This window comes from Abrus precatorius, unplaced genomic scaffold (assembly GCF_003935025.1).
Source record: "Abrus precatorius isolate BTA unplaced genomic scaffold, Abrus_2018 Scaffold8, whole genome shotgun sequence".
In the NCBI taxonomy this organism is placed as follows: domain Eukaryota; kingdom Viridiplantae; phylum Streptophyta; class Magnoliopsida; order Fabales; family Fabaceae; genus Abrus; species Abrus precatorius.
The window spans coordinates 11,136,524-11,149,051 of NW_020874428.1; the positions used below are offsets into that span (position 1 = coordinate 11,136,524).

A 12,528-nucleotide genomic window follows, 5' to 3' on the forward strand; every position below is an offset into this window, starting at 1 on the left:
ATGATTACTAAAATCTGGGGCATTACATCATTGGTCTTCAAACTTTGTATGTTGTGTTTTTTCCTTTTCACCTTTGTATATCTTAGATCTTCTAATCTTATTTTAAGAAAGTATGCTTTCAGATATATGTTCAAATGCAGTTTAAATACATAATAAAAAATAACTTTTGAATCAATAAAATATTGAATGTTATGTTAGATCTTTAGAGTTTTCGATAAACTCTATTGATGAAGCTAATGATTTTTAGAATTAAACTTTTATATCCACTTTTACAGTCTTAATTCAACATGAAAATGAGATTTTGTATAGATACATTATTCAATTCTCTTTTAGATCTTTCGTATGTTCTCTCGGTATAATGGTCGTTTTAGCATTGCACAAATTCTACAACATTCGCCAAGCCAAGTTTTTTCGCTTAAGCAGAACATAATTCGCTTAAGCTATGAAATACAACACAATAACAGCTTAAGCGTTGAATATTAGCTTACCCGAATATTTGTTAAATTCATATATATCTTTGATTCGCTTAAGCGCATGAGTTGTGATTTAAACTAATTTTGACGAAAAGTTTAGATTCACCTTTATTTTTTATTTGCTTAAGCGAATGTGTATTAACTTAAGTGAATTTGACGAAAAATTTAAATTCATCTGTCTAAATTTAACTTAGGTGGATAACTTTGACTTTAGCAAAAATTATAGCAAAGTGAATTCTCTGCATTTTTTTTGGTTCAACAAAATATCTTGAGTCATTACCCTTATTTTGATCAAACCAAAATGATAATTTTTAAGATAATTAAGATAAATATATGATGTTTTCAAATAAGAAACCTTTACATTTGAAAGTATAATAATCTAAAGGAAAAATGGTTACGTAGGTTTAGGGTAGATGTGAAAAACAAGTTTGTATACTATTAAAGAGGAGAAATAAGAAGAAATGAAAATAGAAGAAAGAGAAATTAAATAAAACTTTTATGACAATATTCATTTTAAAAGAGGATTTTGTGACTTCATTAAATCTCCTGCCTTGGATTTCTCTTTTTAAACTTTTATCAAGTAAAATTTTAACCATAACCACTCAATTTATCATTGAACTTTACATTGAAAATACAAAATAAATTCTTTTCTTGAGATGGAATGAGTTTGAAAGAATATGATATGGTTTCACCTGAATAAACAATTATGTTCTTTCTTAACCTTAAAAAAATTATGTTAAAAAATGAACTATTTGAAATACTTAAGAGCTAACTTATTTATGAGTTACTTACTTTACTAACTCATCACAACTTTCACTATTTTTTATATAAATTTTTTTAATCTTTTTATTAAAAGTCATTCACAATCGTTTTGTTATTGCAATTTTTTTAACATAATATAACCATCAATTCTAATTTCAATTTGTAAGTTATAAAAGAATATTATAATTAATTTCAATAAACTTTAATTTAAGGCAATTTATAGTATGAATATTTTTTTCTTTATTTTTAACATAATATAACTATCGATTCTAATAAATTTTCTTTATATACAATTCAAAAATAATAAGTATGAATTAATTATAAATTTAATTTTTAACTTATAAAAAATATTATAATTAATTTCAGTTAGTTTTAATATATTGTAATTTATAATGAATTCGTTTATATTTTATATTTTATACTAAGGCAAATTTTATTTATTTATTTTAATTTTAAACTTTAATAATTATAAATTTTATTATAAATATATAAAATAATATACAAATTTATCATTTATATATAAAAATGACTTTAAATATTCTCAATTTTAATAAGCATAAATTCTATTTTATATATTATAAATTTTAACAACTATAAATTTCATTATTTTATTTTATTTTATTATAAAGAATAGAGTAACAAATAAGTGTTGATGGAGGATAAAATAATGGGCAATTTGATTTATGTTCTTTCTCCCGTTCGTATATAGAGTCAATGGAAAGGCTAATTGATGACAACAAATAGAAAAAAAATTAGGTGCGTGTTCTATAAATATATTTAAAAATTATAAAAATTTAATACAAATATTATAACTAATAATATTAAAATAAACATAAAATATGAATATTTAAAAATGAATCCAGAACATCCGGTGAAAGCAATAATATTAACAATTTGATAAAATGCACCCGCAAGTTTTTTTTAATTTTTTTATTGGAAAAAAAGAGGATTCAAAGTATCCTTTTTAAGAGGAACAAAACCAGTTAGCAAATGTTTAATTTCATGGCTCGCGTATGAACCCAACTCATTCCGTTTTGCCTCAATTCTCTCTCGAGAATAGAAATGTTACTTTTGATAAATTTAAATGAAGCAGAAAAAGCAGTTAAATAAAGTGATTATGTAGCACTTTTCAAACAGAACGGAATTGAATTAAATTATGAATAGTTATTTTGTCTCTAAATCTGAACCATGATTAATCAACTAAAACATTGATAGATCCAAAGCATGCGTGAAGCAGAGATTCTGATTCTAAAAACCCAAACAATAAATAACGCTACCAGTGTTGCCAATGTAGAGACTCAAACATCCTTCGTTCAATGGAACATTCTCGTTATGCTTCTCCCCGGCCTCACAACAGAACCAAGTTAATCAGACAACATGATCGGATCAATGAGGAGATGCTTTGGGAAAATATTAAAATATAAAAAAATCAATTGAGCAAAAGATAAAGGGACCCGGTGGAACAAACCTTAACGACAAGTATGCGAGCTAATTAGAATAAGAAAAATAAAATTACACAAAGTAGACGGTAACAGCAGATTAAAATAACAAAGATTGAAGGGAAGGGTAAGCTAGGGTAGAGGTTTTCGGCAGAGGATCATGTGCATGGGGGAGAATATTCCAGTGTCACCCCCTTTGGTCAAAAAGTCAGCAGTTTTAACGAGCATTTCGTGAACATGGACGGTTCCTTTGGGCGCAATTCCCAAAGAGGCGAGTGCAGAAACGAGAAGGTGGTTCCGCCAGTAGGCGATCCTACCCATCTTCAAGCGGGTCCACCAAGGGTGTGCAGGTGGAAGAGCCAGATCGCGCTCTCTCACAACCTGGAACCCCACCCTACGCGCCGTCTGAGCAATATCAGAGTAACTCCTCAGCCCAGGCAAAGCGTCCCCTCTCTCAATGCCTTGAATAATCTCCACGTGTTCCGCATTCTGCCCCCCGTACTTATCAGTTGTCACCCACTCGTACGACACGTACAAAGCCCCAGGCTTCAACACACGAAACACCTCCGCGTACACCTCGTCAAGCTTCGGCGCGTGACACGTGGCCTCGATTGAATACGCGGCGTCGAAGCTGTTGTCGGGGAAGGGCATGTGGAGGAAGTTGCCACACACCACCTGGCACATCGAATCCAGGCCCGCCTTCTTGTTGTGCGACAGAGCCCGCTTCACCTGGTACTCGTTGATCGTGATGCCCACCACGCTCGCACCTGAGTGGGCCGCGATCGACCGCATGGGCCCGCCCACCCCGCAGCCCACGTCCAGGATTCGCTGCCCCGGCTCGGCCTGGATGAGATCCGCCGCCATCTCTTCGTGAATGCGCGTCGCCTCGCGGTGTGACTTCCCTGGGATCGAGGGTGAGAAGTGGAAGGATTGTCCCCAGCCCCACTCGTAGATGTCCGTTACGAGGTTGTAGAACGTGTCCACGAAGTCCGGGACTTTGTCTGCGGTTTCGATCTCCTTTGGGCGGCGGAAGAAAGACCAGTACTGTTTGTAGTTGTCTTGGACTTTCTCCGCCGAGATGGAGCCGCTGGAGAGTGCCGTGGCGCGTTTGCCCTTTTGCTCTGCCGGGCCCAGAATGCAGACAAACCAGTAGAGGCCGCCGACGAGGAGCGCGCCGGTGCAGAAGAGGAAGACTGAGTCCATTGGGAAACAGAAGGAGTGAAGTGAGCGATTGGGGCGTGTGTGTGTGTTGGTGGTTTTATTTTGTACTTTGGTGGTTTGTTTTTGTGTGGTGTCTATGTTCTTATTCCCATCCCGGCATCCCCCAGTGGCTGCAGTGTTGCCTCACTCCACGTGTTTCGCGCGTGATTCTTGCCTTCCTTATCTCTCGTTTTTTAATTTAATCGTGTTTAAACACTTGCATGATCCAACAGCCACACATTACCTCTCATTCTACCGAGTCATTTGCTTTTTTTCTCTTTCCCCCTTTTACCATTAGTCAATCATTTTTTGAATTTACACAGAAAATAAGTCTGTAATTTTTAATTAGTATTTTAAAAGAACAAGTTGTTTAAAATAAACAATTTTTTAATTTTATCTTTCATAATTATTATTTCAAATACAAAATTAAGTATTACACATAGTTTAATATTTATTTTTTCTTGTAATTTAGTGTCAATAGATGTTTAACGTCCTTTTATGCTTACTTATTATAAATAAATTATCAAAGCTAATTTTTTCACTTATATCTTCTATTTTTTTAAATTATTGTACTCTAAACTTTATTTCCGAATTTAAAGAGAGAGAAAAAAATTAAAATGGAACTAAAATGGTGATACTAAAAAATATTTTAGAATGTTTATAAACTATATCTTTTATTTAAAAACTTTTAAATATAAACTTTCTCTTTTCTCTTTCTTCTTAGAACTAATTTTTAAATAAAGTGCGATGAAAATAAATAAATAAATAGATCTGAGTCCTTCTTTCATTGTATAAACTTTTCTTCTTATTTAATTCCCAAATAAAGTTTTTTAAAAAAAAGACAAAAGAATTGATTTGTGAGTCATTCTTATATTGTATAATCAGTTTTTTCCTCTTTTTTAATTCCCAAATAAAGTTTTAATAAAAAAGACAAAATAATTGTTTTGTGAGTCCTTTTTTGTTCTAATGTTTGAGTTACTGCTCAATAGTGACCAGTTTAAATTTTTTTTTTCTTGGGAGCAATTGTGATAAATTTAATCGATCATTCTGTTGTTCCTGCTCGGATTTGCTCGACAAGCTTAAAATGTCGTCCATATACAATTGATACATACGTGTACTGGGTCGTTTTTTTAAATACCGCAATAGCATTTTTTAAAATCTTGATTGGGTATGAAAATATATTAAGTTTGATCTACATTTTGAAGTATTGATTTTCCCTTAATTTTTCAATTCAGATCCCTATCATTTTTCGGTGCCCAGTTTATACTTTACACCGATATTCATGTGGTCTGAATTCCAGCAAATGCAGTAATCTAATTACGAACTTTCATTAGTATTATAAATTGTATTAATCTTCCCTCAATCTACCCGAAGTGTGCCAATAAGATCAAATTAAATATAGCTAAGCTGCGTTATTCTCTAAGGCACAATAAAGTTAAGGGAAATATATAATCATTCAATTCTATAAGCAAATTATGCCAGCAGTGATTATTCTGAATTCAGGATCAACAACCTTCGAAACTTAAAATGGTTTCTCCACTATCGTCGTTATTAATTTCAATCACAACAACTTATTAATCATTCTAATAGTAGAAACTGCCAAGGAGGTCTTTATGCATTTTCTTGTGATTATGCAAAAAAAAGCCAAAACACGTTACGCACCCAACCATGCTGATTTATACCAGGGCTAATTTATAATTTACAACAACTTCATCAAGTTACTTTCGCACCTTAGGGGCATGAATCTCGCCCCTTCAGTAACGCTCATGCTTCACTTGTGTTCGGTTCACAAGTTTCATCCAGTGTACAGAATACAGACCTAGGATGGTAGAAATTTGTTTTATTTTATTTTATTTTTGGGTCATAAGAATAAACGGGCTTGTTGTATTGCTTGGGCCTTAGCACCATAAAATTAACTTGAGATGATGATCCGTAGTCATGAGTTGGATTTTCATATTCGGTAGAGGCTAGTTAGATCACGGGTGCACCGTGAAGAGTGATGGAAAATTTCCTGTTATTTTGGTTGAAAAAGGCACCTTCAAAATATTCAATTTCACTCGTTATATCTTTCAAGACCAAATTTCTAGCCTTCAACTCAACAATTACAATTTTAACCAAATTTACTACACTAACATTTTCATCATCCAAATGCTTGCAACACCTCACCACTAGTTTCCTCGCCATTAAAAACAAAATTATTATGGCGGTCAATAAATAAGTTTTTAAAACAAAACAGTGTCATAAGTAACAAAATATTTAACAACAATTCTATTTCTGCGTTACTCCATCTAAATAAAACGATAAATTTTAAAGTTACTTTAAAAACATTACTAACTGATTTTTATTGAACAGGAAAGCTTTTCCGATTTAGGGAATCCAAATCCAACACAAATAAAGGAAACCATAATTTTCCAAATCTGAAGATTGGGCAAAATATAAAACAACAAAAGCATGGGAGTAGTTGAAAGAAATGAAAGGATGGGCACAGACAAGAGTGAAGTCAAGCACTTCGCTGCAATTCAACGACCTTTTTCCAGGAGTCACGGTTGGAGATCTCATTCCACCACCTGGACACGTTCTTTCTAGAAGAAGTAAAGAGCGGGGCAGTGTCGGTGGCAGCGAGCAAGTAGTGTCCGTTAGGAAGATGGGAAAGATCGGCGAGAGAGAAATGGTCTCCGGCTAAGAAACGGCTCTCGGCAAGCCTCTTATCGTAGACATCGAGCACTTTTGCGAGCTTTTCTTGATTGAGTTTGATGGCTCCCTCGTCTTGCTTTAATTTCATTCGAGGAGCGAATGCCAGCTGAAACACTAGAGTTGAAGATGGTGGATTGAAGTTCTGCCCTTCTGCCTCCAACCACTCATCTATCGACGCCTTTACCAATGGGTTCGTCCCGAACAGTTCCTTGTTCCCCTTATCCACGTATTTCTCGCAAATGTAACGGCATATCGCTCTGGACTCTGTTTTATGTTGCAAAAATTATCAAGTTAAACACATGTCGGAAAGATAGGTGAGTGTAGGTGTAGGGTGGCGGAATTTGACTCACCAAAGAGGGAAATGTCGTCATCTTGAAATGCTGGCACTTGCCCGAAGGGCTGCAAGAAATTAAAGCAATTGTGAGAAAAAGGGTTGAAGTGAAGTGAATAATAATTATATAGTGATAATAGAAGACCTGAATCTTCAGAAAATCGGGGCTCTTGTGCTCCCCTTTGGACATGTTCACAGGAATGAGTTGGAATTGAATGTCTTTTTCGTGGAGACAGGCTAAGACCCTCGACACGGCGGTTGAAAGGGGTGGTCCGTACACCTTGACTGTCGGCGTGGCCATTTCCTTTCTTTCTTTCTTTCTTTCTTTCGTCTGGATCCACCGCAAGAAGCGTCGTTCTACTTCTGCTGCTTTAGCTTTATCCCCATTCCTATCCAATTGGTAAAGTGTAGAGAGGTAAAGGACGGTTCACTGTTCATTGGGCCCACACCCATTCACAAGTTGCCCTTACTTAAATTTGTTTTTACCAAAATAAAACTTTTATCGCCAAAGTAATGCATTCTAGAGATTCTCCCTCTTCTTTTACAACTATTATTGTTTAACTAAAAAAACAAAACGAAAATTCTGATAGAGATTTTATTTGATCATTTTTTTAATTATGAAATTACCAAAATATAACCTTTTACAAATTTACTGAACATGGTATTTCCGAAAAATAATAATGACCATTTTACATGTTAGTAAATTAGTTGCACATAATTGACAAAAATATTAATTTTTCACCATTAAAAATTGTCATTAGTGAGATTTAAAAAAAATAATAAGATTAAAAAACATCGTGGACAATTTTTGACTATTAAGAAAGCTTTTATTTTTTTTAAGGTGATGACTTTGACTCATGAAAATTCTTAAAGAAATTTTGTTTAGTAATAAATTGTTAGTGATGATTTTTAATTGGTGAGATTATAAATACTATAATTTTGTGGATAATAAGTTGCTCCTAAAATATTTTCAAATATTTGTTAATCTTATAATGGTAAATTTTGTGTTTGTTAGAAGAAAAAATAAGTGTAGTAATTGTAATTTATTTTAATGGTGAGATTGTACTAAATATGAATGAAGGTGTGACATTTATATGCGAGAAGTTAACATGTCTGTTTTTTCCATATAATGTATCATTTGAGATTTAAAGTATTAGCTTTATCAATGTATTAAACTCCTGTTTCTAAAAATGGTGGAAAATATTATGTATCGATGTCCAATCTTGATATTTAAAGGTTCATTCAATATCATACAATTCTAATAGATGTTCAATAAATGTTTTAGATACATCAGCAGTGTCATTCTCCAAATGGTACCATTGAGTTGTATGTTATTTTAAAAGATAATGAGGTTGAAGAAGAATATACGAGCAACATGGTAGACACATAGATAGAATGAGAATAAAATAACACTAAAAGTAATGACAATGACTTTGAAAGAGAATATGGAAGCGATAAGAATTTTAATGATGATGTTGATGATGAAAAGCCCATTTGGTTGGACAACATCTATTTTTGAGAGTCACTCTTCATGTGAGATTTAGATCTTGATGCTATTAATGTTTTTGAGTTTCTAGAGTATGCAAACTTAAGTATGTAAAATTTATAATTATGTTACTAAATTTAATTTTAGTTTTGTTAATTAGTTTATGTTCGCTATTGATAGGTAACATAGAGATAGATGGTGAATTGTATGTTGGAAGGCAATTCAGTGACAAATAAGCTATTATACAAGCAATAAAGTATTATAGTATATCAAAAGGAACATATTACAAAGTGTTCAAGTCAGAAACAAATACATTTTATTGCAAATGTGTAGGGTATGACATAGATTGCATGTGATTTTTTTGAACTAGTTTTAGGAAGAATAAGTACTTTTGGGAAATTAGAAAATATAAAGGATACATACTTGTACTAGTTAAAGCATTTCTCAAGATCACAGAAAGCCAGACACAATTGCCTAACATATTGAGTTAATGGTAGAATTTGATCATTCTTTTAAAATAAAATTAGTGATTGGAGAGATTCAATCTCAATTTAGGTACACGACAACGTATTGAAAATCATGATTGACAAAGCAAAAGGCAATTGAAAAAGTATTTGAAAAGTGTGAAGCCTCATTTGAAGCTTTGCCACAATAGTGCATAGCAATGTGTGATGTTGTTCAAGGACCTATTGTTCAATTAGATGCTACATACGCTTACCGCAATCATGAATTGGTTTCCAATGTTCAAATATTACGTCGAGTTTTTTGGAGTTTTAGTCCTTGCATTAAAGCAATCCCACATTGTAAGCCACTTGTGCAGGTTGATGAAACACATTTATATGACAAATATACTAGTGGCAGTTGCATAAGATAGAAATTAGAATATATTGTTGATTACTTTCGTTATTGTTGAGGGTGAGACCACAAATGCTTAACATTTTTTTCATGAAAATTTACGAAAATACGTCGTTACTAAAGATAGTGAGGCTTATGCACGAAAAAATGCTAGACATTTTTTTCTCTAATACTATCACAAGTCACCTTCAATCAAATGAGCAGGGGTCAAGAAACCTTTGTGTCACTCAATTTGATAAATGGAATGAGGCTTTATATGTTCAAAATTTATCCAATAGCTAAGAATATAGACTTCATCTCAGACAAAATTATTGTGATTGTGGAAACATGCAAACTGATAAATACCCACGTTGTCATGTGCTTGCCGCTTGTTGTAGTCAAAACATTGACTAACACGCTTACATGAACGAACTCTATAAGATTTATGAAGTTTGCAAGTTTACAAGAAGGAATTTTGGGTTATTGGGAACGAATCCAAGTGGCGCAGATATTGAAGTCCCAAACTTTGTCCTAATCTTGCCTTAAAGCGTAGTTTAAAAGGTCATGCGAAATTAACTCATTTTCTAAATAAAATGGATATATGACAAATGAAGCAACCACCACACTACAATTTTTGTCATGGTGTTTAAGAGGACGGGAATTGTAACACCTTAAATTAATTTTCAAGTATTAATTTCGCAAAATAGGAGTAATAAAATTTTTATTTAAATAAAAGATCTCATCATAGAGTTTCATAAAACAGTTCAAAACAATAAAGGATTACAAGTTTATATCAAAGACTGCTACAAGACTAATTTAGTTACATCATAATTTCAAAATACAATCTAAGTCCTATAGCAGTTCATCTTTCCTTCACTGAGTCCGGTGTTGATCGTCTTGGTTGCTTGAAAAGTAAATGTAAGGGTGAGTACTCTACACTATTCAACACACATGAACATAGAAACTCACCTCAAACACTACACATTCATTAACACATTTTAAATCATGCATCCACAAGACAAGCATCTCAATCTCAGTCACAATCATCATTCATCATTCATTCCATTTCAAGACACAATCGGTGCATTCACTGCACCAACATCTCATACACGTGCGCTTACCGCACCTAGCCATGCTCACTGTGGCACTATGATCACAGTTTCACACTATGAATGGTCGCCGGTTACCCCACCTCAAGGATACTGCGTGGGCAGTCACGGGTCGCTCAGCAAAGGTAGTGATCAGAGGTCTAGTTAGGAGGAAAGTGAGTGTCTCGTGGTGCACCCACGCTCACTGTTGGTGTCACCACCACTCTCTCTTCCTCAAGGTATTTCTACCGTTCCTATTTTTCACACCTCCAGTGTATCGCTAAACTATTCATAGCATCATTACAACGGCGTTCAACACGCCCCATTCACACACATATTTTCAATTACAAACAATATTCATATTCGCACTAACATTACACGGCACATAGGCCCATAGTCGTTCGCACACACGACACAAATGCCCACATTCATTCATAACAGCATATTAACAGGTCATCCATATCCATCCATTTCTAACCATTTACATCATTCAATCATCATTCCTCAACATGCTCACACACATTCTCAATCAAGGATATGTCAACCCCACAATCAATTCACATTTCACTCCAAACACATAATAACTTCATCAAATCACGCATTTCCTACTCTCTATCTCAGCCACATCATAACATTCAATGAAATAAATGGTAAATTAAACACAATGAGATAGGGTAGAGTCTCTCTTACCTCAAGTGAAGACCCACACACCAAAATAATAAGGTAGGCGCTCTCCCACACGAACTTTGACCTAATTACATGTGAGAACCCCATGAGAACCCAAGAAGAAACAGTGAGTGGGGACGAGAAATCATAAACCCTAACCATGGAAACTTACCTCCAAGTGTTCTCAACACAAATCCAACCTTCAATCTAGCTCACGAACGGATTTGGAAACAATTTAATCAGTTAAATATGGTTTTGGGTCAATAGAATCGAAAGGACCTCGAAGAGAGAAAAGGAAAAAATGAGTTTCCCAAGCCCTAGCCCCTTTAAATCTTCTCTGGTTGCGACACTCTCGCTACAGCAAGAAATTCTCGCTGCAGCAAGGTTTCCTCGTTGCAGCTACACCCTCTCTCACTACAGCAAAAATTTCAGAGGGAATTGCATTCTGGTTTTTGCAGAATCTCGCTACAGTGAGTCTGCACCCAGAAATGCACCCAAAATTATTGCTTTGTTGCTATAGCGAGAGACCTCTCGCTGCAACGAGAAGGCGACAGTTTCATGCCCTAGTATTATACCCTTCACCTGTTTTCTTAGCCCAATCAATCCAATCTAATCATATACAATATATTTACACACACTGGCATTCAAAGTTCATCACACACGCTTAAGTGCAACTCCAATATCCATTCACATCACACATAGATATATGTTTTTATATACATAATAAATACACAACACGGAAAGGTCAATGCAAACACTTATATTAATAATCAAACTATATTACAAAAATATGAGGCATTACAGGAATATACTTTAATTTTCACCCTTAATAAAATATTTCATTAATAACATTACAATAGGAATTACTAATATAAAAATTAAATTACATATGACTAATAAGACTACACTCCTTTTCCCTTTTTCTTCTTGATTAATGAAGGACTATATCTATCAGGAGCACGTGTAAATGGGCATATCTATTTTATACTTGACCTAGTTATGTTCCTTGATAAGCCCATATTTTGATGCACTTTTTGGACATGCTCATGTGCGTTTATTATTGTTTTAAAGGGATTTTTACACTAATTACTTTGGTGATTGTTATAGATAGACATGTGTGAAGACTCACATGAATTTTAGAGATTTAGCACACAAATTGAAAAAAAAATCAGGAAATTAAGAAGCAGGTATGCTCAGTCCTTTCTCATCAGCATGCTTATGCCTCGATTTCAAGCACGATCGTGTTGATATAAAGCACACCCATGCATACATATGGCACGACCATGCTAACTTGTGTAGTTCTTTTTATTTTACATGATTTTAGATCCAAAAAAAGGGGGATATAAAAGAGGATGGAAGGGGGCAGATAATCAACTTCTTCTTCTTTCTCTCTCTCTACAAACTTAACACTGAAGTTCTACATAATTCTCTCATCTTTGCACGAGATCTCTAACATTCCTGTAGGATTTAGATCATCAAGTGATCAAACCTCGAGAACATGATCTTCCCTCTAGTTTCTTTTCCATCTTTGTTTGTAATTGTGTTTATGACTTTA

General features: G+C 34.0%; 2 protein-coding genes across 2 annotated transcripts; both read right to left on the reverse strand.

The window, feature by feature from the left end:
- Nucleotides 1-2,376: 2,376 nt before the first annotated feature.
- Nucleotides 2,377-3,943, reverse strand: LOC113848121 (24-methylenesterol C-methyltransferase 2-like). The gene has a single exon (XM_027477510.1). It carries the CDS (start codon nucleotides 3,875-3,877, stop codon nucleotides 2,807-2,809), a length of 1,071 nt encoding a protein of 356 aa, XP_027333311.1. The 5' UTR covers nucleotides 3,878-3,943; the 3' UTR covers nucleotides 2,377-2,806.
- A 2,252-nt stretch (nucleotides 3,944-6,195) lies between these two features.
- On the reverse strand, nucleotides 6,196-7,284 carry LOC113847730 (glutathione S-transferase-like). Its single transcript, XM_027476984.1, has 3 exons — nucleotides 7,045-7,284; nucleotides 6,919-6,967; nucleotides 6,196-6,832 (listed from the first exon to the last, which is right to left on the reverse strand). Exons 1-3 carry the CDS (start codon nucleotides 7,198-7,200, stop codon nucleotides 6,375-6,377), a joined length of 663 nt encoding a protein of 220 aa, XP_027332785.1. The 5' UTR covers nucleotides 7,201-7,284; the 3' UTR covers nucleotides 6,196-6,374.
- Nucleotides 7,285-12,528: the final 5,244 nt, after the last annotated feature.

What these genes read in the sequence shown, in the direction of transcription:
- LOC113847730 (XM_027476984.1), bottom strand. Translation starts at nt 7,200, where the DNA reads ATGGCCACGCCGACAGTCAAGGTGTACGGACCACCCCTTTCAACCGCC. An exon ending in CCGATTTTCTGAAGATTCAG is followed by an intron (nt 6,968 to 7,044) that starts GTCTTCTATTAT and finishes AATTTCTTGCAG; the next exon opens with CCCTTCGGGCAAGTGCCAGC. An exon ending in TGACGACATTTCCCTCTTTG is followed by an intron (nt 6,833 to 6,918) that starts GTGAGTCAAATT and finishes AACATAAAACAG; the next exon opens with AGTCCAGAGCGATATGCCGT.
- LOC113848121 (XM_027477510.1), bottom strand. Translation starts at nt 3,877, where the DNA reads ATGGACTCAGTCTTCCTCTTCTGCACCGGCGCGCTCCTCGTCGGCGGC.